This window comes from Triticum urartu, chromosome 3A, assembly GCF_056163025.1.
Source record: "Triticum urartu cultivar PI428250 chromosome 3A, HENAU_Tu73, whole genome shotgun sequence".
Taxonomy (NCBI): domain Eukaryota; kingdom Viridiplantae; phylum Streptophyta; class Magnoliopsida; order Poales; family Poaceae; genus Triticum; species Triticum urartu.
Genome location: NC_141875.1, coordinates 544,015,829 through 544,041,891, shown reverse-complemented (window position 1 = coordinate 544,041,891; position 26,063 = coordinate 544,015,829). Strand labels below are relative to the sequence as shown.

Here is a 26,063-nt window from a genome sequence, read left to right as displayed (position 1 = left end):
GACACACCACCACATGTCCTCCAATGAAGTTAGACGCACCATCAGAATGAAAATCGAACATGTGAGACATTATTTCTACTAGGGGACATCGCCGTCACCGTACAGTCACAACCAAGACGCTGAAGCAAACAAGAACGAGAGCGAGACCCCTCCTGTTAGCGAGGTGTCGGGGTCTTCTGCACCTCCACGGCCCAAAGGCCATGGGAGGCGAGGTGGCCCGGTGGCGGCACGGACGGGAGGTGGAGAAACCCTAGTTCGCTGAGAGTAGTTTCTTGTGGAGGAGGAAAGAGGCAAGCATGATAGTCCATTCGCATTAATTTAAAAATTGCGCTATCAGGTCGGAAAAGTTTCTCGAAACAGTTTTGTTAAGTCTTAGTCGACTTAGACTTCGTTATGTCTCGATGTTATATTCCTTTAATTTTGCATGGAGATTCGTACATTTTTTTCAGTTTTTCTTTTTTCTTTCTACATACTATATTACTTGACCGAGACTTGGTTAAGTCCCAAAATGCTTCAAATATGCACGATTTTCAATTCCCAAGCAAATACGCCGCAAGTCTCCCGGGAGACAAGCCAGATTTAGGTGTGTTTGGTTCTCTAGTTCTAAGACTTTTTCTAGTTCTAGGACTTTTTGGAAAAGACTCTCAAAAAGGTGTTTCTAAGGACTTTTAACAAAAAGTCCTAAAAAAGTCTCTCCTGTTTGGTTTGCTAAGCACTTTTTCTAGTCTCAATACAAAAAAAAAGTTCATGGAACCAAACATCCCCTTAGACTTTGAACAGAAGCACGAGCCGGACACTCCAACTCCGTTGTGCTCACGGACAAGAAAAATAGGAAAAACAAGTGAAAAAAAAACACTTTGCCAGCTCAGGCCCCGTACGCCCGCCCGAGATCCAAAGCGCCCCTTTCCCTGATCTCTCCCCGTCGCGCGCGCCAGCTCGCCGGCGCGCACGCACGCACGCGGCCGCGGAAATGGCGGACGACTCTACGGCCACCGCCTCCGCCTCCGCCCCCGCCCCGGCGTCGCCGTGCTCCGCCCCCTCCCGGCCCACGGACCCCGACTTCCTCAGCTGCGTCCTCCAGCCCCCGACCTCCTCCTCCTCAACCTCCCGCCCCGACCCCGACTACGCCGCCCTCCGCCGCCTCCTCCTCCGCCGCAAGTCCTCCTCCGCGCTCAACCACCGCATGGTACCCGCCCTTAGATCCCTCCTCCTGCCATTGGCATCATGTTCGTTTTCATGCGCTGGGGACAATGTATGATTGGATGGATTGCCATGGGGATGCTGCAGGAGTGGCGGTGCAACGGCAAGGGCTACGTCGCCTACCGGAACTTCCTCCTCCGCCGTATCGAAGCCGCCTCAAGCAGCGCCCACAGCACGCCCAGCAACAGGTGACGCCTCTGATTGCTCTGAGCTTCAGTCGCCTGACACGCCCCTACCTTAGACGAAACGAGATCAAAATGTTGCTAAGCTTGTGTACGGTGCTGTAATTAATGTAAATTCGAAGTACTGCTTATGCTTGTCCGCTAGTTTCTTCTCAAGCCCAATCGTTTAAGCATGAAGTCTGATGTGAAGGGTGAAATCTAACATCCTCGGCTTTCTGGTTGACCAGTGGGAGGTGGTTTGCTAGCCCTACTACATTTTCTGAAGCAGACAGCTGGAGTTCTATCAGGGTTTGTTCTTCTAGCTTTTCCCATGAAGCTTGTTCTGTTCCTGAAGAAGTGTGTGTACACATGTTGCCGTGAAGTCTGATGTACTTCTTTGCCGCAGGACCTCAGAAGTAACAGCGGTAAGTTAAGCCGCACCATGAGTGTCAGCTCAAAGCAGAGTGAACCTGAGCGCCATGTCAGATTCGCCGAACCTGCGTACTCGTTTGTTGGAATGCATTGCATCTTTGACAATTGCAAAGCATCAGGTTATTTGCTCGTAGTCATGCTAGACAGTGTCTTCTGTGTCAATGATGAAGTATTCTCCTATGAGCTAATTGAATAGTATCGATTTTACCCTTGGCAGTTACCGTATTGCAATTTGGCCGCACGAATTCAGATCTGCTTGCTTATGGTTCATCCGATGGCAGTTTGACGGTTTGCCAGGTTTCTGAGCCACCCTCTGTTCTTCAAAAATTAACAGGACATTCAAAAGATATCACAGGTTAGACCACTTAATCGTATTTGTAAAACTATCTTTTTTTTGTATATCTACCTTCACTTTTACTTTCAACAAATTATTTGGTTTCAAGGGCTAAGAAAACTGAGATCTCCACCTAGTAGCATACATTCCTATGTGCATAAAATCTGCATAGGACCATGTCCCTTGTGTCGTGCCATCTCCTGGTGTTTATGGGCTCAGTAACCAAGAACTACTTACTTAGGCCATGTAATATTACAAAATAACTTTGTAGTTCTCATGCAAGTTAATGAAGGCTTGCTATGCATGCCCAAAGCTTTTGGTTCTACTGCTGTCACATTTAGCAAACATACTGATTCATTAATTGTGGTTTCCTGTTATAAATAATACATTCCGCTCTGGTCAAGAGGACAAACCCTAGTGCTGAGCATATAGAATCATTATGCACAGAAGTAATACTATAACTAAATGAATTTGGGCTTGCGATAGCTAAAATGGTAGTGCAAGACTCGAAAAGATATGATATTGTATGTACTTTGTGAATGTAAGCGAAGCATGATCAATTCAAGCTGTACTTTCCTGTCTATTCCCGTATCTTGAGTTTATTATTATTCTAACGGCATTACAGATTTTGATTTTTCATCTAATAACCAGTACATAGCTTCATGCTCCATGGATAAAACTGTGAGAGTGTGGGAGATCTCTAAAGGCACTTGTATCAGAGTCGTATATGGAGTTTCTTCCCAGCTATGCATCTGCTTTCATCCCGTAAGTCCAAACTTAGCAGAAAAGTATGATTGTTACTTTTTCCTATTCCTTTCACCAATGCTTTTTGCCTGCATCTGCAGTGCTAATAAGTCACTATTCCTTTTACAATAACCAACATAAATTATCTCTCGTATCATATATTTACTGGTGGTTCCTTTCAAACACTTTATTGCAGGTGAACAATAATTTGCTGTTAGTTGGCAATGCAAACAGGGAAATCAATGTAAACTTCCTGCCCTGTCGCTCTTACAATCTATATACAATAGTATGCTTTTGCATATGTTGCTTGTTGGCTGGTCCTCTGATCAATTTTCTGTTGTGCAATAATAAGAAAAATGATGTTTGTCTGTTCTGGTATTTATCAGTGAAAATGATGTACCTGTTGTCCGTTAAATAATTTTAAATCACATCAACCTTTGTAATCAGAAACATTTCCATCAATTGCTTTAATGGCCGTGTGATCCAATTTTCTTTCCAATCTAGGCAATTAATTTTAGTACTGGGAGAGTAATCAGCAAACTCACCTGTGACAATGCGGTTACAGCGTTGGATATCGACCACACTGGTCAGCTTATTTTTGCTGGTGATGCGCAGGTATCAAATAATTTGATTTGCTAAATATTAATGTGGAATTTAAATTTCATAGTTTTGAATTGGTGCTTGAAATGTGCAGGGTTACATATACACTATTAGTGTGAACTCTCACACAGGGTCTTTATCTAGAACTCATAAGAACAAGAGTTGTAAGAGCAAATCTTCCATTACAACCATCCAGTACCGTACCTTCTCTCTCGTAGCACGTTGTCCAGTACTTCTCTCTTGTGCTCAAGATGGAAACCTGTATTTCTTCAGGTGTGTACTTTATTACAGTCCATCCTGTTGTGGCTTCCACTTTTATCTCACCAGTATTCTGTTATTGGCATTTCAGCATTGCAACAAATTCCCATGGATACTTGACTCTCATATGCTCTCTAAAATTGGCTTCACCAGTGCAGAATATCCGTGCTTCTTTCTGTCCACTTCTTTCCCTTGAGAAAGGGGAATTCATAGGTGAGTTGGAACTGTTTGTAGTTGCTTTTTTCCGAGAAACCATAGTTGTTGGCTCTGGTTAGCTGAAACTTAAGCGGTTTGCACCGAATTGCTACTGCACTTTTGTATTGCCTGCCCTCAACTTTTGCTTAACTATTTCATTAATCGCTATGAATGCCGAGTCATAGTTTAGTCCAGTGAAGTATCAAGGCGATCACAATTGCCACTTAATGCCAAGTTTTCCTGATCAAACTTTGTTACACTACTTTTTTAGACTGTTGAGTTGAACTTTTGAAACAAATTAATAACCTGTGATGGATATCTTTGGCAACTGAGTGTGCTTGCTTTTCCAAGAATAAATACACCATCTGCCATTCACCAGTCGCAACCCTTTTGTCTACCGCCTATAAGACAAATGCATTCCTGAACTTTTGAAAATTAAATAAATAAATGTAGCTGACTTGTATTTTCTTCTGACTATGAAGTTACTGGCAGTGGAGATTCGAATGTTTACTTCTATGATTTGGCTCGGCCAAAGAATTCATGTGTAAATAAACTGCAGGTATGCTTAGTGTCCCTATACTTTTTGCATCTTAAAATTTGGTTACAAGTTGAGGTATTGATGAAGCCATTTACATCCCTGAAGGGACACGGCTCTCCAGTAATGGGAGTAGCCTGGAATCACGGGGAAAATTTGCTCGCCTCATCCGATTCAGATGGTACAGTTATTGTATGGAAACGAGCAAAAACTAATTAGAGTGAACGCCACATCTCGAGGATGCTTGTATACAGCAATTGTAGAGGCTGATACATTGTCCCAACAGAGGCATTGCCTAGCGCGCATTGTACCCGCCACCATGTTGTAACATACCACAAGGCCTGGGCAAGAAGATGGACCGGCCTTCAATTATATTTACAGAAGTATAGGTCTCCCAGTAGAGTGTAAATCATTTTTTTCCCCTGTGTATCTTGTATCATTTCATGCTTTTGCCCCCAATTACATTGATTTTGTTGTTCAATACTGAAAGGTATAGTGGAAATAGTACCCTGGGTTTTCAAATCCATTTGGTGCATCATGATGTTGCTCTTCAAAACAAAGTTTATGAAATGAAATGGATTTGCTGCATTATTCGACATGTTCAGCATTACCGAGTTCCATTCTGATGGTTGCGATTTACTCGGTATAATTCAAGTTACCAACACATCTAACATATGTATGTACCGTTCACAAATTGGCACGTTTAGTAGGATAACAAGTTACGTACTTCCTTCGGTTTCACTTTTTGGGTCCTTGCAAAGGACCCTCTAGCCACCAGTGCCTGCGCGTGATGGAGCAGGCTTTTCATAAACAGTTTTGCTAAGTCTCAATCGACTAAGACTTTGTTAATTCTTAGTTGATGCTATATTCATAAGTTTTACATTGAGATCCATGCTATTTTTTTTTCAATTTTTCTTTATCTCTCTTGCATGTTATGTCACTTGACCGAGACTTGTTAAATCTCAGTCGACTGAGACCTAGCCACACCTTTTCATAAAAGGAATGAGGGCACCGGCATGGACTGCGCTTCGGTGCCTTAAGGCACCTGGCTTTGTGCGTACATGTGGGCCCAACAAGTGGCTAACCCACATGTCAGGGACCCAAAGGCAGGTGCCTTTACGGCACTGAAGCTGCGTCGCACCTGCATGGGTATGATCCCTGTCTCTGGTACACTAGCCCATGTAACTTTTAATTTGACCGTTGAACTCAGATCCGTTTTCATCATTAGCCCATGTAACTTTTAATTTGACTGTTGGAATTCAGATTTGTTTTTATCATTAGATTATTTGTGGCGAGTTCTTCGAAACTAGATCCCACATGGGTATGTTTTGACTTTTTTCTCAAGAACAACTTTTGGTGCTATGGAGGCAATTTCTTTTTTAAGGGAAAAGCAACACTTTATTTCATCATAAACAAGGAGTCGTCTATTACATCCGAAATAATAAAACTAGGGGGAAACCTAGAAAACAGGTAGAGTAGAAGTAAAAACATGTCTAACAAACAAGGAGCCGTCGACGACAAGGCGGAGTGCGGCGCACTGATGGTCCTGGAGAGGGGAGGGGCGAGGCCCGCGAGCCTATGAGCTAGGGCACGGCTCCTCTCTCTCTCTCTCTCTCTCTTTTCCGTTTGTATGGGGGAAGGAACAAAGGAATCTGACAAATCAGACGGTCACATGGTGCAGGATCAACAATGGAGAAGGTGACCGATCTGGGCACCCCATCGATCGGCCGATGCTGAGTATTGCGCTCTCTCTTTTTTGAGAATGCTGCTTTTTTTGTTTATGATGCCACTCCGTGTACTCGCCGTTGTTTCCCAGTTACGGATGAACACTAGGAATTGCAGAACGGAGAGGAAACTGAAAACAGCTACTGTAGATGTTCAAATCTGACCGGAAAAGGCGCGGAACAAAGACGGACTGTTGTGCCCGAATCGGAAACAGCCACGCACAATAATAAGTACAAGAGCCCTCCAAGTACAAAGCAGAAGCCCCACACGAATCGTCAAATCGTAACAGCTCAAACAAAACAAAACAACTCTTGAATCGCCTCGCCGCGCCGCCGTTCCCCTCCTCCCGAATCGCCTCGTCCCCGTTCTCCTTCCCCGCTGCGCCAGTCGAACGATGTCGGCATCCCGGATCCCACCACGGACGATGTCGGCGTCGGCCTGCGCCCCGGAGACCGCGCAGGGCACGCACCTGTTCAAGATCGACGGCTACAGCCTGTGCAGGGGCCTCGGCGTCGGCAAGTCCATCCGGTCCACCACCTTCCGCGTCGGCGGCCACGACTGGTGCGTCTACTTCTACCCCGACGGCCTCACCGAGGACAGCAAGGACTACGTTTCAGTCTTCCTCGAGCTCAGGACCGAGAACGCAGAGGCGAGGGCGCTCTACCATCTGAGGGTGGTTGACCAGGTCTGGCCGCCGCCACCTTTCACGTGGCCGATCCCCAGCCAGTACCAGCCGCTGGTGTTTAACTCCGCTGATGACTATGAGCGCTGCTGGGGCTACACCCATTTCATGAGGAGGACGGAGCTGCGGCCGTACGTTCTGGAGGACACCCTTATCCTCGAGTGCAATCTTGCCGTCATCGAGTTGAAGGACGCACAAGAGGCTGATGTCAAGGTTAACTTTGAGGCCCAGGCGCCGCCGTCCGAATTGGTTGATAACCTTAGCAGCTTGCTGGAGGCTACGGAGGGATCTGATGTGTCTTTCAAGGTCAAGGAGGAGGTTTTCCCAGCCCATAAGATCATCCTCGCAATGCGGTCGCCGGTCTTCAGGGTGAAGTTCTACGGCCCGATGAGGGATGAGAGTAGCCGCAGCATAACCGTCGAAGACATGCAGCCCGCTGTTTTCAGAGGACTGCTTCACTTCATCTACACTGATTCGTTGCCTCCATTGGATTACCTGGATGACGATGAGTATGAAGAAATGGTTAGGCATTTGCTGGTGGCCGCAGATAGGTACGCCATGGAAAGGATGAAGTACATGTGCGAGATCAAACTTTGTGAGGTTCTTCATACCGGGACTGTTGCGACCACCTTAGCTTTAGCCGATCAGCATCATTGCAGCAAGCTCAAAGATGCATGCATTGGATTCATCAACTCTTCAAATAGAATGGTTGGTATGATGGCAAGTAAAGGGTACGAGTCCCTGAAAAGGACATGTCCTTCTGTCATTGCTGATATATTGGAGAAAGCAGCTAAGACTCGTAGAATTTAGTATGCTGACCGTAGATTAACTTGAGAGTGTGTAGTTAGTTCAGTTGAGATCGTAGCAATCTGAGATTAGTCTGCCTATTTCTTATGTTCTCGGCGGCTGCTACAAATAAACCGGATGATTTCCTCCGCCTAACCTGCCGTCCGATCCGTTGGCCATTCGATCGTAGCAACGCCACGGCAGCACCTAGCGAGCGCAAGTTCATCACAACGCTGATGGCATCCGGCAAAAACTTCATTGTAGCCTCATGGCAGCACCGACAATGTCCGCTGAAGCTCCATTGCAGCCCCGGCCGAGCTCCAACTCAGCACCGACGACTCCGGCGAAGCTCCATTGCAACCTCGACGGAGCTCCAACGCAGCATCGACGATTCCGACGAAGCTTCATTGCAACTCCGGCGAATCTCCATTGCAACCTTGACGGAGCTCCAATGCAGCACCGACGGCTCCGGCGAAGCTCATTGCAACTCCGACGAAGCTCCATTGCGACGCCGGTGTCGAGATGAAGCGGTGACGTCGGCGCCGAGAGTCGCCGCCGTACATCAGCGCTTGCAGCACCGCACCTTCTGCAAGCGCGTACTTCCCTTCCCATGTTGCTCTGAAGCACGCGTCGCCGGCGAGGACACCACACTGCTCGCAACACGATGGACGCCCCGCTGCTTACACACCGCCGCTACGCAGCACGATGGGTGCTTGCAGCAGGCGTTGCCGACGAGGATGACCCGCTGCAAGAGACGTCCCTTGCAGCGACGGCGGATGCAGCTGGTAGCTGTTGCAGCGACGTCGATCTGTAGCATTGTGCACCGGCAACCATCGATTGGAGCAGCATAGTTGGGTAGCAGCGCTCATGGCGTATAGACTTGAGAATTGAGGGAGCGATGGAAGGAAAGGAAGCAGTGATTTGGGGAAGAAAGGAATGGGTGGCTCACGGGGTCGCGTCGGAGATAAGATAAAAGAGCGGTTGGTGGGATCCAAGGGGACACGTTGGTGTGTTGATGCCACCGACGTCCACGGCTGGAGCGTGTGACTGGGAAAGACGAGCGTCGCACGATCGAAGCCCATCAAACGGCTATCGTGTCCGCACGATCGAAGCCCATCAAACGGCTATCGACACGGTTTAAGCCAGCCAAATTCCAGCCGGCTTAGAATAAACGTTTTCCTATGTTCTCAGAGATCTTGTGTAAAAAGGTAAGTTTCACAAAATGTATGTCTTCGATGTCATAATGGGCCACTCTCTGTAATGAAGCTATGCTAGATAAGTAGCATTGTTCTGTTCTATTGACTAGCAGCACACTGTTTTTCGAATTTTCCCTTTATGCGGTCATTCCATTTCTCAAAACTAGCTATCATGACCACATCTATTGTGAAATTTCATGAAACGTTAGAAACAGAAATAACAAGTTATTTGGTAAAATAACTGACCGGTTCTGAACTTTTATATTGTGGAACTGCTAATTAATACACCATGTTCATCGTGTGTCTCTTACAATATCAACATCTTTGTTTTTCTCATCATTGCCCCAACAGAGGAATTGCCTACACGCACTGTACCTGCCACCATGTTGTTTGTAACATAATACCACAAGGCCTGGGCAAGAAGATAGACCGGCCTTCGATTGTATTTAAAGGGTAGAGTGCAAATCATTTTTTCCTGGTGTATCATTTCATGATAGTTTTTTTAGAAATGGAGGTATACCCTGGCCTCTGCATCATGATGATGCATGCGACCCTTTTATTAAAAATCCAGAAAATATCATCATAAAGATCTTACAGCTCGCAAACGAAGCAAAGTCATAGCACATAAATCTGAAAAATACAAAGGGCCTAAAAACAACCGATACGGTGATAATAAGGACAAGCTCTGTAGCCCTCTATCATGTTATGCGAACGCCATCCGAACCGGTTGAATATAGCCCGAGCCACCATCTCTCATTGGTTGCACCCAGTAATCAAAGGCTCCCTGGAGTCCATAGGAGTGAGTAAGGACCACGTACGGATCCAAGCTGTAGCTCTGAATATAACCTGCAAAAAAGTTAAGTTGTGTTGTCTGTTAAAAATCATATCATTTCTGTAGTTCCATATAGCCCATAGTAACACAAATATTCCAATCCAAATACGAGCTGCCGTGATCTGTTCAACCCCCAGCTAACCACGTCCCAAACAAAGACGCAATATCTACTGGGGGATTAATATTAAAAGCTATATCAATCGTTCTCCAAAATAACTTGGCAAGTGGGCATTCAATGAATAAATGTTGTATTGTCTCATCCTGAGCACAAAAACAACACCGCGAGTTGCCTACCCATCGCCTCTTAAGTAAGTTGTCCTTTATGAGTATTACTTACTTGTGGACAAACCACATAAAAATTTTAATCCGCAAAGGAACCTTAACCTTCCATATATGAAGTGACCTTGAGAGGGGGCCAGAATTAATCAAATCCGTATAAAAGGATTTCAGCGTAATTATCCCATTTTTAGTTAACTTCCATTGTGTAGAGTCCGGCACGTCGGAGAGTCGAACTTCAATCAATCTCCGAACCAAGTGCATCCAAGTTGTCCATCTCTCACCCACTAACGTACGTCTGAACTGGATATTCAAGGGAATAGTTTGAAGGACTATACCTACGTAATCTTCCTTACGTTGCACAATATTGTAAAGGGTAGGATATTGTAAGGCCAAAGGTGTCTCTCCTAACCATGTATCCTCCCAAAATCTTGTTGACATCCCGTTGCCAACCAAGAATTTGACCCTACGAAAGAACAGATCCTTCGTTCTCATAAGTCCCTTCCAGAACGGTGAATCAGTTGGTCTGATGGTAGCCTGGGCTAGCGTTTTCGAGTGCAAATACTTATTGCGCAGGATTTGAGACCACATGCCCTCCGGCTCTGTCCCTAACCTGTACAACCATTTTCTCACAAGGCATTTATTCTTAATTTCCAAGTTCTCAATACCGAGACCCCCTTGGTCTTTAGGTCGACAAAGGATATCCCATCGCGCGAGACGGTATTTCCTCTTGGCCTCATCAGACTGCCAAAAGAATCGAGATCTAAAGAAATCAAGTCGCTTTCGGACCCCTTTCGGAATTTCGAAGAACGAAAGTAAAAACATTGGCATGCTAGTTAGTACTGAGTTGATCAGAACTAATCGACCTCCATATGACATCAGCTTGCCCTTCCAGCAGCTGAGTTTTTTTTCAATTCGTTCTTCAATACATTTCCATTCTTTATTGGATAATATACGGTGATGAATCGGAATACCCAAGTAACTGAATGGTAAAGCACCTAATTCGCATCCAAACAATTGTCTGTAAGTATGTTCCTCGTCTTTGGCCTTCCCAAAACAGAACACCTCGCTCTTATGGAAATTGATCTTTAAGCCAGACAATTGTTTGAATAGACATAAGATAAGTTTCATGTTACGTGCCTTAGCCATGTCATGTTCCATGAAAAGAATAGTGTCATCAGCATATCGTAGAATGGACACCCCTCCATCAACCAGATGAGGAACTAGACCCTCTACATGGCCATGTTGCTTGGCCCTGCCAATAATGACGACCAACATATCTACCACAATATTGAACAGAAGGGGTGACATGGAATCCCCTTGTCTCAACCCCTTATGCGTCTGGAAATAGTGACCAATGTCATCGTTCACCTTAATTCTGACACTACCCTTCTGGACTTGAGTATCCACCTGGTGCCTCCAGGTTTCACTAAAACCCTTCATGCGCATTGCCTACTAAAGAAAAGGCCATTTTACTTTATCATAAGCCTTCTCGAAATCCACTTTTAAGATAACCCCATCTAGTTTCTTCGAGTGAATCTCATGAAGTGTTTCATGTAAGACAACTACTCCTTCGAGTATGTGTCGTCCCGGCATGAATGCTGTCTGACTAGGTTGAACCACCGAGTGAGCAATTTGTGTCAATCTGTTGGTTCCAACCTTTGTGAAGATTTTAAAACTCACATTCAGCAGGCAAATGGGTCGAAATTGTTCTATCCGGACCGCCTCATTCTTCTTCGGTAATAACGTTATCGTACCAAAGTTTAGGTGAAACAACTCCAAATGGCCATCGAAAAAATCATGAAACATAGGCATAAGATCATCTTTAATGATATGCCAACATTTCTTATAGAATTCAGCTGGAAACCCATCTGGTCCCGGTGCTTTATTCGGCTTCATTTGAGTTATGGCCAAATGAACTTCTTTTTTAGTAAACGGTGCAGAGAGAACATCGTTCTCCACTGCCTGTAATTGAGGTATATCATCAATCACAGACTCATCAAGAGACACCGTGGAAGTATTGGGAGGTCCAAAAAGGCTTTTATAATAGTTGGAGATATACGTTTTCAAATTTTCATGCCCCACTATTGTTCCCTCGTCCTGTTCAAGCTGTATGATTTTCTTCTTCCTATTTTTAACATTTGCAACCATATGGAAAAACTGTGTGTTGTCGTCCCCTTGGACAACGTTAAGCGTTTTCGCACGCAGCGCCCACTTGAGTTCCTCCTCTCTCAAGAGAGCACGTAGGCCTTGCTCAGCCTCGGACTTGGTTCGATGTTCATTAACGGAAAGAAGAGTGGTTTTAGCCTTTACATCGAGTGCCTCAATGAGTTGCGTTAGATGTTCTTTTTTCTGCTTATAAATCCCACTCTCATTCCTGGCCCATCCTCTCATAAATTGTTGGAGGTGTTTAATCTTATTTTGCCATCTCTCGACATGTGTCCTTCCCGTAACCGGCTTAGCCCATTCGCGTGCAATCATCTCCATAAATCCTTCTCGCTCAAACCAACTTTGCTCGAAGGAGAAGATATTTTTGTTTGCAACATGGGTAGCCTCTCCCGAATCTAAAAAGAGTGGTGTATGATCCGAGATCGCTCTTTGCATCGCATGAACCGACACCAACGGATATTTTTGTTCCCACTCCGCACTAGCAAGTACCCTGTCCAGCTTTTCATAAGTTGGAACAGGTAACGAGTTGGCCCATGTGAACTGTCTACCGGTGAGCTCAATTTCTCTCAAATCGAGACTCTCGATAATCATGTTAAACATCATAGACCACCATCCATCGAAATTGTCATTATTATTTTCTTCTCTTCTCCGGATGATGTTAAAATCCCCCCGACTAGTAGTGGTAGATTTTCATCTCCACAAATCCGCACTAAATCGGCAAGAAAATCAGGTTTAAATTCAGGATGCGCTGCCCCATATACCGCAACTAGCGACCATCGAAACCCATCCAATTTTGATCTCACCCTGAATTTAATTGAAAAGTCTCCCTGCACCACATTAAGCACCTCTAACGTCTCACACCGTACTCCTAGTAAAATCCCGCCGGATCTTCCTCTAGGTGGTAAAATGTGCCAATCAAAATTGATATCACTGGAGAGGGTTTGAAGGAATTGGGATGTGAAATTATCTCGTCCAGTTTCCAAAAGTGCAACAAAATCTAAGTGATGCTCTAATGTTGTCTCTGCTAAGAATCTTTGTTTAGCCAAGTCTGCTAGACCTCTGCTATTCCAAAAGAGTCCTTTCATAAGTCATCATGGAATTTTTTCTTAAGTTTAACTCTAGCACTTCTCCGTACTGCCGAAGTAGGATAAATTTTCCGCTTCCAGAGTCGTTTGGGCTTCTCCCCAACACCCTGTGGGACGATATTAGTATCTATGACAGACACTGCCTCCTCCGTCAAGAGAGGCTCTACCGTATCTGTGTTCTCAACTTCCTCCTCATCTTCAGCCTCGACACTAGGCAAGAGATTATTACAGATATTTGCAAGATCATTAATACATAAATTATTCATGTTATTGTCATTCATAGGTTGGATAGAGGCAAGATTACGAATGATCTCAGAAGCCCTCTCCGCTTCCATGTCTAAAAGATCATTAACAGATTTGAAGACCTCGGTTTCATTTGATCCCAAAGAAATGCCTAAGTCGTTTGCCTTATCAACTAACTCATTCTCAAAGAAGTGTAAAATTGAACAACTTATATCAAATGACGTACCTGCAGTAGTCTCGGCACGACGAAGCATGGCAACCCTCTTGGCACGCGCTAGCTGAAAGTCATCCGCATCCGGTTGTCCCTGGATCCGGTTGCTGACACGCCTGCCAGCCGACATCGGATCCGTAATCCTACCAAAAGCGATGAGATCCTCCATGGTCCTCTCGCGCGGGGTGCGGTCAGGACTCCCACGCCCTTCCCGTATCGTCGGTGAAGGAGGATAGGACGTGGTGGAGTGAACTACCGCTGTGGGTGACAAGGGGGAAGAGGACCGTGGAGCCGCCTGCTCACAAATCCCGTCCCCCTTATCCCTCGTGGAAATCGTCGTACCTCGGCCACCCTGCTCGGTGCAAAACTGCAAAGGGGTTACGACACGGGACTCCTTCCCGCATCTCACCCCAACTCGACCGGAGACGTCAAAGTAGGAAGCGCGCCGTAGGTCTCCTGTCCAGGCGCCCCTCCCGCCGGTGAAAGGTCAGGCTGTGGTATCTGGGTGTGATGGACATCCTGCCCAAGGCCTCCCAAACCCGCGGCCATCCCAACAGAAGCCACCCTCGCACCGGGAGTAGGCTCCGTGGTCGTCACATCACCGACTAGACTCGGCACTGGTGGCAGCTCAAGCTCTGTCGGGTGGTCTGCCTCGACCCTGGTGCTCCATAACCGGCTAGGAGCGGACCCTGATGCAAAAGAGCCAAAGCAAAGCGTGTTCATCGGAGTGGTGGACGGGGGCGCCTCTTTGGTAGAACTGTCTACCTTATCGGACTGTGTAGCAGGCCCTCGTCCGACTCCGGCAGTGTGTCATCAGGCCCCTTCTCCTGGTTCCCGGGTGCACCGCCCCCTCAGTAGTATACATGTCTTGTGTCCCATCTCCATCCTCGGAAACTGCAGTATCCTCAATCTCAAGCTCTAAGACATAAGTGACTCCAGCATGTGTCCATCTGACTACATCTGGTATATGCTCAACACTCAGAACACTGACCAAAAGCCTCGCAGCGTTTTGTGCGCGAGTGAATGGCATGTCCACCTTTTCTTTCTTACCAATCAAACCACCCAAACTCCAAGCAATCAGAAAATGTTTGACATATTTAGGTGGCACGCCATAAAAACGAACCCACACCTTCTCCAAAGGTGTACCCTCAGGATCCTCCTGCTTCCACTCGTCGAAAGCGATAACAGTGTTTGTGCTCGTAACTCTGCATAAACCCCACTTAAGAACATGCAACTGATCCTCTTTAGTGGGAAAGTCAACCTTATAAGACCAACCTTCTAACTGCTCCAGGTGCCACTGATAATTACCCGGCACTAGCTCACGTAGCTGTCTGACGATCTGAGCCTCGGTCAACTGTCCATTAGTAACTCTGATAACTTCCGGGAAGGAACTCTCAATCATCTGTGGTAGAGGATCCACCTCCGGTGTCACAAAGAACATCAACTCCTTACAGTAGACCCCAAAGATGTTAATGCCAGGCTTAGGACCGGAAAGGAGAGGGCATTCCCCGGTCACATGCTGGGAACGGAGGCAGTAATCACAAAGCTCATTCGTACACTCTGCCACAAAATGCCCCGGTTCACCACATCTATAATAGGGCAACTTTTTCTTTTTAATTGCACATTTAGAGAGCTTTTCGCCCTACGCTTTCTCCGGCCCTTTATCAAACGTACCATCCTTAGACTTAACACCTCCTGTAGTCACCGGAACATTCACTGCTGCGAGAGCCCGAACCATGTCCAGTGCCACTGCGGGTAACGTGGATGTGTCTCCCACCCCCTCAGCTGCATGCTCAAGCTCCTCCTCCGAAGGCATCTCCGCAGCAGGCGGTTGATTTTGTTGTTCAATGTTGAAAGGTATAGTGGAACCAATGCCCTGGGTCTTCAAAATCCAGTTGGTGCGTCATGATGTTACTCTTCAAGCGAATGTTCATGAGCTGGCTTGAAATGGAATCAGTGCATTATTCGACAGGTTCATCAATAGTCAATTCCATATACTTCAAAGGTTCGTCATTTATGCTTTACAATAATTCCGAGTTTCCAACGCATCACATGTATGTGTATTGTTCACAGTCTGGCTTCTTCAATAATAAGTGAAGGCCCAACACAACGCTGCCATATCGTCCTCTGAAAAGTATTCCCGGCTCTCGCATTACCTAGGCTGGAGATCGGAGATGGTCACTTCATTGTCTGAACCGGGGGTAGGCAGGTGGCCGCTGGCCATAGCATCCCGGGTGCCCGGGTACAGGGCCGGCTCTGAGATTTCGGGGGCCCGGGGCAAGGCAACACAGAAGGGCCCTAAAGTCACATAAACATGTGCATTTTTTTCTACTATTTCAGCTGCAAATAAATTCTCAGTACCACTACAATTTATGGTGCCTTTTCTTTACTAGCAGAAAAATCGGGGTCATAAACATTGTCAATCGACACTTTTAGTAACATTTTTGTGCCTACTCAAATCTTTATCTTCCTATAATTTTCACAAGGTTTTTCTTCAATAACTAAAGCTAACTCAGAATTTCTAGTAGTATAAATACTCTTTTTTTGAAGGGAATCAACAGAGTACTTGTATCTATTCTAAAAAAATGCCAATACCTCACGTGGGACTCAGGGGGTGTTTGTTTTCAGGGACTTTTTTGTGTAGGGACTAGAAAAAGTCCCTCTTAGAGACTTTTTTACCAAACGGGAGGGACTTTTTAGGGACTAAACTAGGCATTTGGGACTAAATGAAGAAGACTCTCAAGGAGAGTCTTTTTGGGACTTTTCCAACAATGCCCCTCCATGCACCCATTGGCCCGCCACCCCATGGTGTTGTTTGATTGTTATTTTTCTATATACTAGGGGCAACATGGTCATTTAATAACCTCTAAGAAGAGACTAGGGAATTTTTAGTCTCTGAAAACAAACAGGGAGGGACTTTTTAGTTGGGACTAGAAAAAGTCCTATGACTAGAGAACCAAACACCACCTCAATCATCTCACATGCATGATTATACTTCTCATTATCACATGGACACATTCTAGTCTCTAGATACTAGCAATACTAGTAGAGTGCCCGTGCGTTGCCACAGGCTCTTGAAATAGTTTACCAGAGTTACATATTGTTTGTATGTGTGGATTTTAACATGTAACACAAACTGAAGTCCATTATTGCAATGTAACAAACTGAGTGATGTTACAACTTAACATCTATTACAAAAATATTAATATCTAGATGATGCACTTAAGAAATTCTTTCACAATATCAGGAAAGTTTCCTCTAGCTTCATTCCCATGATGATTTAGCAAGTATAATAAAAAATGCTTCCTCAATTCATACCCATCCTGCAGAAAAAATAAATGTAGTTAGTATGAAAATTTCACGCCGAAAGTATTAAAACATGTAACCCACAATACTCACCGCGCAAACCGGCTTGACCAATTCTTTACCGTTCCACCAGAGCATAAAATGAAAAACAAAATAGCCAGACGCATTCCTGGAAAACTTTCAATTAATAATATAAATAATATAATGATAACAAAAGTAAATATTCTTGTTATGAATTCATTACCCGTCTATACTCGTTGGAACACCGGCCGGAAATAAACGATGCTATTTAGATATATCGGAATTCCACCCAGGCAGCTTTATTTTGAGTGCTTCTTTGAAATCCCTTGAAAAACTTTTTAATTTCAGTGAATGCCTCAAGTTTTTATCCTCTGACGATTGTGATGATTGAATAGGATCCATAATATATAGACGACGTGCCTCTTTGTCGATGACGTACAAGATGTATCGGCCGATAGATGCATAGGGAAGATAAATCTACAAGTGGATCTATTAGAAACAAAAACAAAGCATGATAACAATGGACAAAATATTTTATTTACCTTATTGCAAGATGAGATGTCGGTCTCCATCCCAGGCCAGCTATCAAATAATGTTGCCAACGTCTGGATAGTTTCCTTCTCACAAAACTTCTGACCTCGTGTTAACTCTAGCAGCATGGACTAAGTAAAAGAAGAAATATTGTTTCAACATGTTGATACTAATGGCACCTAGAATGAAGAGTTACGGTAACTAACACAAAATCGTAGATCCATGTAGTGTATAGGAGGGTCTGTGAACAATACTCCCTCGTCACATGCCAGCATAAGCACGACGGTGTTGAAGCAATCATTGTCCATGGGCTGCTCCATGTTAAGTATGCACTGAAGTTTCTTAAGACTTAAACTCATTGGATCGGGTGTGGAGCTCCGGACCCATACCTTCCTGTAATTTGGATGGTAAGAAGAACAATAATATACATCTGCACATTAAATATTGATACATGATACTTACTCCAAACACCCAGCATCATTGATCGGCATGATGTAGTTGCAGAGGCCGGCAAGTATTTCACGTTGGTCCGTGGGAATGATAGTGATTGGGGCAGGACGTTTGTCTTCGACCACGTCAGATGGATTATCCAGGATCTCAAGATCAGAATTAGCTAAAGTTTCTTCGTTGACAGGTTGATGGTACATGGGACAACCTTTTAGCTTATTAAGCTCTGAATCGAGCAAAATAATTGCTATTTTTTGTCGAAAATGTTTCATATCCTCCTACAAAAAAATATGAAAACAATTTATAAAATATTTTGATAAAAAATTATGAGATAATGTATAAAACTGAAATACCTACGTGAACTGGTCTGACAGTCCATGTGATGTCCAGTATTCCATATAATTTAGCATAAACAATCCACATGATACACTATAATATTATAAAATAATGCTTTAGAATATCACACAAATGAATCTAAAAACAAACCATTGTAACAAGTGCTTACCCATCGGTTTGTATTGCGTCCTGAATTTGCTCTACAACAGTCCATTTTATAACATTGAGATCAGGCCACTTATGACCTCTGATAAACTCCGGACTATGCTCTGCAAGTTTCAGCCATTTCTCAAGCCCTAGTAACTTATATATATATATATATATATATATATATATATATATATATATATATAAGAAATGCTAGGGATGAAGTCAAACGAAATAAATGTTAAGATGAGAAAAGAAATAGATAGTTACCGTAGTAGCAAGGTCATGCGTTTGACATTCTCACCAAGTGAGTCCAATACTTGGATCTCTCGTTTTTTGGCATTGGCAACTGCTAGATACCAATGGTAGCCCAGCATGTTAATCGGAATAAATAACTGGTATAAATAAGATACAAGTCACAGTCACAATTAGATATAGTTATTAATAAATCATTAAACATATGAACTAAATAAAAACAATTCATAATTATATGCATGGATTACGAGACAAAAACTAACCATATATTGTTGTAGATAAGTATTAACATGACGCACGATGCGACGATATTTTGATGGGTCTATATCTCTTTCCCCGTCTTCTTTTATCTGGCCCGATACAAACGTGCTAATAATGTGTACCTTTTCACCCGCCCTGTCTTGTAAATGCTCGTGAGCAAGCATGCAATATATGTAAGCATTTATCACCTACAAACAATATATAGATTATATTTACAAATTATGATATTATATATAATCAACTAATTACAAAGTTTGTGCAATTGGTCTTACACCGTCATGTAAGAACATGTCATTTTTAATAAGGCATTCCAAATTGTCAGTTGCTAACAAGGCATCTCCAATGTCCACAAACTGGGTATTCTTAGGGGCAGAGTTGATTGATTCGATGACTGTAATATCTTTAGGGGTACAAACATAGTCTATGAAATTCATAAAAAAGTGAGCCAGCTTAGTAAATAATAAAAGCCAAATTAGTTGAATACAAAATGCAATATCACAAAAAATTGTTGATAATAATATTAAAAAATACCTTGTGGGATAACATGTAAATTAGCATCCTTTTTTGGTTTATTATGAGATATAACTTCTTTGACATGATTATGTTGTGAATTTCTGGCCCCTTGCAGCGACATTGCATCTGAACCCTCAATGGATTCTTTCCGTGCATCTCCAGAGTTCATATCCATGTATACTATATTCTGAAAAAACAAAAATATAAATAGACCATTCATTTTATCATACATAATATAGATACAGAGTAAGGTTAGCTATATGCACCTCTTCTTGCGGTGTTTCATCGTTGCATCAGTGCGTATGTCGGAACCCATCAATTTATATCTATGCTGAAATATATTTAATATTTTTTACGGCATCATAAAACTATATATAATATACAATAGAACTGTATCTGAAACTAAAACAACTGTTTTATCTGATAATAAGAAAAGCATTTGGTTATATTAGAAAAATATGCTGCTTAAATCATTTTACAAACAGAACAATTCAGGGAAAACAACAAACTATAATGTTCATATAAGTTAGTAGGCGTCTGAAATTGCTTAAAATATTTTAAATTAAATGATAGGCTATGGAAAATTGACAAACAAAAACTAAAACAAACAACCCAACATTAACAAAGTTTATTTGTTTTTTATATGATTTTTTTGTGATACCCTTAATATATGTAACAAGCATAAAAATATTTATTTTTATGAACCATGTTTATGTATATATATACAATTTTTTTAATTACAAATCAATAATTACAATTGTTTTTGTTTAATATCATTTTGTGAGGTACAAAAATAATTACAAAAAAATCATCCTAACATTAATAACAAGTATACCATGATGAAATATAAATGATATTTCCTACTGCATCATATTATTATATGTAATATATGATAAAAATAAAAATGATTGTAACACAACTTATTTGTATGCAAAAAAGAAAACCTATTTGATATTATTAGAAATATATGTTGTTTAAATAAATGTCACACCCCATGTTTCTATAAAAATGTTCAGAATTTTCAAAAAATGTTCATGATATTTGAAAAAGCTTTTTGCTTTTTACATAAATGTTCTTAATTTCCAGAATATGTTTGGATATTTCATAATATTTTATTCAAATTATGCAAGTGTTATTGCTTTAAAAAAACTGATATATATTTTCAAAAAATATTAGGTATTTTCAAAATTTGTTCCTCAAATTCAAAAAATGTTTTTGCTTTTTAGAAATTTTTTATGGATTTACCAATAAATGTTCTGACTTTTCAAAAATTGTAATGGATTTTCAAAAATAGTTATTTTTTATTGAAATTAGTTCTCAAGTTTAATACAATGTTCATATTTTAAAAAATTGTTCACGTTTATGAAAATATTCTGGATTTTTTAAAAAGGTTATGATTTTCAAAGTTTGTTCTCAATATTCAAAAAAAGTTTGTGCTTGTAAAGAACTATTCACGCTTCCAAAATTGTTTGGGTTTTTTAAATGGTTCTCATTTTCGATTTTTTTAAGATTCAAAAACTGTTCGTGGTCCCAAATTTGTTCAAATTTGTCAAAATTATTATTTGTTTTAAATTTTATTCTCAAAATTCAAAATATGACCGTGTTTGAAAAAATTGTTCGCCTTTTCATATTTGCTCTCTGTTTTAAAAACATTCATGTTTTCAAAAAGTAATATTGAAATTCAAAGTTTTTTCGATTAGATTTTCAAAAGAGAAATAAAGTGATGAAGCAGAAAAGAAAGAAAAATAAATAAAAAAGAAAAAAAACTTTGGGCCGGCCCAGTCGGGACGAACCCTTTACGCGGCCCACCTCCCCCGCCGCGCTTGGCTTTCCACCTCCCCGCGCGACGGCCCACCTCCCCGCCTCTCCACCTACCCCGCCGCCTACCTTATCCAATCACTCGCTCCCCTCCCCTCCACTCGCTCCTCTCCCCTCCACTCACTCCCCCCTCGCGCCACTTTCCCATCTGCCGCCGCGTCGCCGCGTGCGTCCACGGGCTGGCGGCCGCGCGGCTCCACCCGGCGATCGCCGCATCAGGCCCTCTCCTCTCATCTCCACTCAGTCGCCACCTATCGGCCTCTCACCTCCCCCCCGCCGCATCACCGCGCACGTCGCCGAGACCGCAACCACCAAGACTCCGCCCGGCGACAGCTGCGTCTCCGGCGAGCCATGTGCGGCTGAGGGGATGCACGCATCGAGCTTCATCGCGCATGCGCGGGTGCTGGATCCGGTCGCGGTCCGTTCAGATCCGCGACGTTGCTGGTCTCCGGCGATTTCAAGGTCGATCCGAAGCGGGGTGCCTCGATCTGTAACGCTAGAAGCTACGGTACGCTGGTCCGAACCCTTTCCTCCTCTACTTCTTCCATTTGTGGATTCCCTGGCCTGGTCTCCTCCTCGCCTTCTGTTTCGAGGCGGCTCCCCGACGGCCAAGACACGGCCACGGTGGTGCAGCCTGTCGTCTTCATCGCCGGCAAGAAGCACCACCACGACGTGCAGTCACGGTGGTGCAACATGTGGTCTACATCGTCTACCACTCCGCCGTCTTCCACAATCCCCCCACTTCCGCGGCAAGGTGAGACAAACGGCCCCTCCCCCCTCCCCCGTCCCCGCTAATGGGCTTCTCTGGTAAAAACAAACCAAACAACATGTGTTCCAGATTCCTTTTTGAGTTCACTCTTCCAGATTTCTTCATCCATGTGATTCCATGTGTAACTGTTTGTCAATGATCAGTACTATATGGTCCGTGCCTATCTTTCCAATGAAAACGATATTCTATTTGGCACATTGAACTTTTCTCTTAATATTTGCATTTTCCAATAATTAAATGAAATGCAAAACACTTATCCTGAAATAGGATTGAGAGGCACTCCACTGGCAAACATCAACTGCTTTTGTGAAGATTTTCATTTGCTGAATTCAACCTGGCTTAGAGGACAGTGACTGAGTGTGCTGTACTTATTCTAGCATTTTATCGCCTCATTTCTCACATATTCTTGTTTATTGCTTTGACAGGCTGAGTCACTAACGAACATCGGAAACCCAATTCAGGCAGGGCAAGAGTTGCTAAGAAGAGGAACCCGAACTAAATGGGTTGTGATCAAAATGGGTTCCAAGGGATCGACCATGATCACTGAAAGTGCTGTTTCTTGTGCACCTTCTTTCAAGGTACTTGTTGTGCTGATAAAGGATCTTTGCGATCTCAGCAAAACTAATGAATATTATTTTTCCTGAATTGTCACATTTTAAAGACGTCTACTTCTTGTTTGTTTGGAAAATCCTTGATCTGCTTGTTATTAATCCTTCAGAGTACAAAGGCGATCAATAGTTTTTCAATAAATGTCAAGATATTAATCCTTTGTTATTTGCACTCTATAGTTATAAATATATTTTCTATGGCCCAACATGTTATTGGCAACATTTTGCTCTTTAAAGAACTGACTATAATAAGTACCTTCTTTCAATACAATAAACTCTAGATCTTGTATTGAATGCTTTTTACAGCCTTTTCAATGTAGTTTTGTAAATCTGAAAGCCATTTTTTGTAGGTTTGTTGCTTTTATATGCACGTTCAATGACTTTCATTAACATATTTTTGTGGACGGAGAAAAGTTTATTTCTGTTGCTTGATGTTGAATATGGAGCATGATTGGCATTGGTTGTATGCTGCATATTGGTCTTGTCAATATTAAAGCGTAGAAGTGATGATAAAAAGTTTTATGGGAGAAGACATGGTAGTTAATTAGTGGAGAAGATGTGTGGTGGTGAAAAAGAAAGCCATAGGTACACAGTTATTTTGCTCGAATGCTTGTTCAACTGATGTTGTTATTAAGGAGGCACATGTAGTGGGTGATGAAGAAGAGTAATTTAGCGATATATGTTATGCACAGTTAGTGTTAAACCACTATGATTTGTATGCCCTCTTGATGGCGCTGGCGGATCAGCACAAAAAGGGAGAGGGGATCAGGGAGTAGAGAGGAGCGGTTGGCGGGGGACTCCTCCTTGGCTGTCTGTCGGGAAGTAGGGTGTGAAGGAGAGAGGTCATCATGCCAAATGTGAGATGGGCGTCATCCGGTTTTAAAGGAGATGGCTCCAGCAAAAAATGTCCTGCTACAGGGGAAAACTGAGCGAATGGGAGGCTCTCGCAGGAAAAGGGAAGGGTGTGTTGTAGGGTGGGGTTTTTGCGGGACCGCATGTTGAAGATAACACGGCTGATAGTCTGGACAATCGCATTTCTCTCCCACATATGGGATGGATTTGGGGGCGGTTGTTTGTTATCCAAATACACCTAGACATATGAGAAAGAAATGAGCTTTGACCTTAGAGACAACATTAATCATTTGTTTGAAATTGAAGATATTTCAGAAATTTTGAAATGTTGAACATAGTGACGCGAGAGGTTTTCAGGGGTTGAAGGAGGCGGGCAATGTCGTGGCAGGGAGAGAAGGGGGCTGGCGATGCCGTGGATGAGGGGGGAGATGGTGGAGAGAGGAGCGGGTGGGCTTCACTACGGCATGGAGGGGAGGTTGCTGGGAGAGATGGCGTCGACGACACTGTGGCAGGGAGATGAGATGCGACGACACCCGGTGATTGGCTGGCTATGTGGGAAGAGTAGGAGGCGGCTATGCGGTGAGTGAGTAGAGGCTGCTTTTTTCCGTAAGAAAAGAAGAAAGCAACAACTTCTATGAAGTGACATCAATGTGACATGGTCTAGCAGTCATTTCTAGGAAAACACCAACCAAATTATCTATAGGTAGCCTACAATTTAAAGCTCACTAAAATTAGGATGTGACTTACATTGTACCAGGGAAATGAAGTTAAAAACAACTTCCTCACATTGTACATAAATATCTTAAACACACCAAGTGAAGTGAAGTGGATGACTGCTCTATGTGTACATTACAAGTGAAGTGGATTTCAATTACTTTTACGTGCTATCATTTCTATGCATGAAATTTTTTGACATGCATTATATTTATATATGCAACTAATAAAAATATATTCATGGCCCGTAGCAACGCACGGGCAAAATATATTCATGGCCCGTAGCAATGCACATGGCCTGCTATTGACCGTAGATTTTATTTATTGTCATTGCAAAACAAATTGATGGAGGATATTGCCTTCTTTTCAGCACGAAGGGCCATTTTTTGAGTCGCTTGGTGACCATGAGATGCTGGCCTCCTAATTGTTCCCCATACCCTTTTACAGAAGATAAAGATCCAGAATTTTGGAGGTATGCTTTTTTTAAAGTACTATTAAGGACAAATTTAATGTATTAATTCTATATAGTGGTGGAAGTTGGATGAGGGGCCCATTTTGTGAATAATTTGAAAAGTGTTTGTTTATTTGTTTGTTATCTGCCATGTTCATAATTGCATGCATGCTTGTATTGCCACAAAATGTGGTTCAAAAAATCATGTGTTCAGATTTGCATGCATAATGTTGTAGGTGAACATACAGATAATGCAAGATAAAACATACTTTCGATAGTATACCTCAACCAAACATGATCCTAATATAACAACTTTTACACTTTAAGATAAGCTAAAGATCCTGAATCGTTCATACCTAGAGGAACTCACCTCCTTGATGCTGCTTGCTTACACAAGGTTCTCCTTGTGAAATTTTCCTCCAGGTCTGGCTGTTGTGATGGCCGAAGGGAGAGCAAGGAGGGGGAGGAGGAATGGCAGAGGAGGTGAACATATATGGTTAGGCCATGCGAAGGATAACTGGGTAGCATATCATGGCTTAATCTAGTTCTATCATATATACCTGTACGGTGCAGATCTATTTCGTTCTTCAATCTAATGGTTACTTGTTAATAAATTAGAAAATATGTAAAAAATCAGAACTTACTAAAGAATTAAATTATTGTATTATTTAAATAAATAACTTTTAATTGCTTGCATGCCAAGTTTAGCTACCGCAAAAAGAAATTCACGGCATGCGCACTAATCTTTTTCCTGCTTAGCTATTTTTGTAATATTACTTAATTTCATATTTTGCTAGTAATGTACAGTCTCAATATACTTTGTGCAGTTGTAATATATGAGAGATCACACAAGTTCGATGAATGATCTCAATTCCATATTTTCCATGATTTCCCAATGCCAGAGGTAACCAATACTAATACTGGATGCATGAAAACAGCTTGCCATACAGGTTATTAGTGAACCAACACTAACACATATTTTTTTAGGAAGTAACCAATATATAACTGATGGTGGCAGTACAATACATATATACTGGATAAGTCCGGGCAATGTGTAAAACTGAGAAAGAACGAGAGTTCTAGGTATGCTGTTGTTATTGCTCATCACATTCCATATTGCTCATCAAATACAAATCTGCAATGTTCAGTATTCCTTTTTCACGAGCTCTTAACTATTCTACTCAATCATATATTTTTTAGCACAAATATGAACTGCTATGAGGTGTGCTCAGTTTGATACTTCTTAGCACAGTGGTTGTCACTGGATGTTTGGTTGTTTATTTGTAGATGGAACTATTGTGGGATCTGGATCATGTTTTTTAGTTTTTGAGCTAAGTCACTACTACTTTAATTAAGGTAGTTATGGATAA

At 42.7% G+C, this 26,063-nt stretch overlaps 1 protein-coding gene and 2 pseudogenes across 1 annotated transcript; 2 read left to right on the top strand and 1 right to left on the bottom strand.

Annotated features, from left to right (window-relative positions):
* Positions 1 to 881: 881 nt before the first annotated feature.
* LOC125544945 (Transducin/WD40 repeat-like superfamily protein) lies at positions 882 to 5,057 on the top strand. Its single transcript, XM_048708742.2, has 12 exons — positions 882 to 1,186; positions 1,288 to 1,388; positions 1,610 to 1,670; positions 1,768 to 1,912; positions 2,011 to 2,148; positions 2,753 to 2,892; positions 3,068 to 3,115; positions 3,376 to 3,486; positions 3,566 to 3,744; positions 3,821 to 3,942; positions 4,407 to 4,483; positions 4,568 to 5,057. The coding sequence occupies exons 1-12, from the start codon at positions 971 to 973 to the stop codon at positions 4,676 to 4,678; spliced, it is 1,449 nt and encodes a 482-aa protein (XP_048564699.1). The 5' UTR covers positions 882 to 970; the 3' UTR covers positions 4,679 to 5,057.
* Positions 5,058 to 6,538: 1,481 nt separating this feature from the next.
* LOC125548687 (BTB/POZ and MATH domain-containing protein 1 pseudogene) lies at positions 6,539 to 7,676 on the top strand (annotated as a pseudogene).
* Positions 7,677 to 8,214: 538 nt separating this feature from the next.
* Positions 8,215 to 21,946, bottom strand: LOC147980449 (uncharacterized; annotated as a pseudogene).
* Between the last annotated feature and the right edge of the window lie 4,117 nt (positions 21,947 to 26,063).

Excerpts from the sequence above, each read along its gene's own strand:
- LOC125544945 (XM_048708742.2), top strand. The coding sequence starts at position 971 with ATGGCGGACGACTCTACGGCCACCGCCTCCGCCTCCGCCCCCGCCCCG. Across the intron at positions 1,389-1,609 it reads CACAGCACGCCCAGCAACAG|TGGGAGGTGGTTTGCTAGCC; the intron begins GTGACGCCTCTG and ends CTGGTTGACCAG. Across the intron at positions 3,116-3,375 it reads ATGCAAACAGGGAAATCAAT|GCAATTAATTTTAGTACTGG; the intron begins GTAAACTTCCTG and ends TTTCCAATCTAG.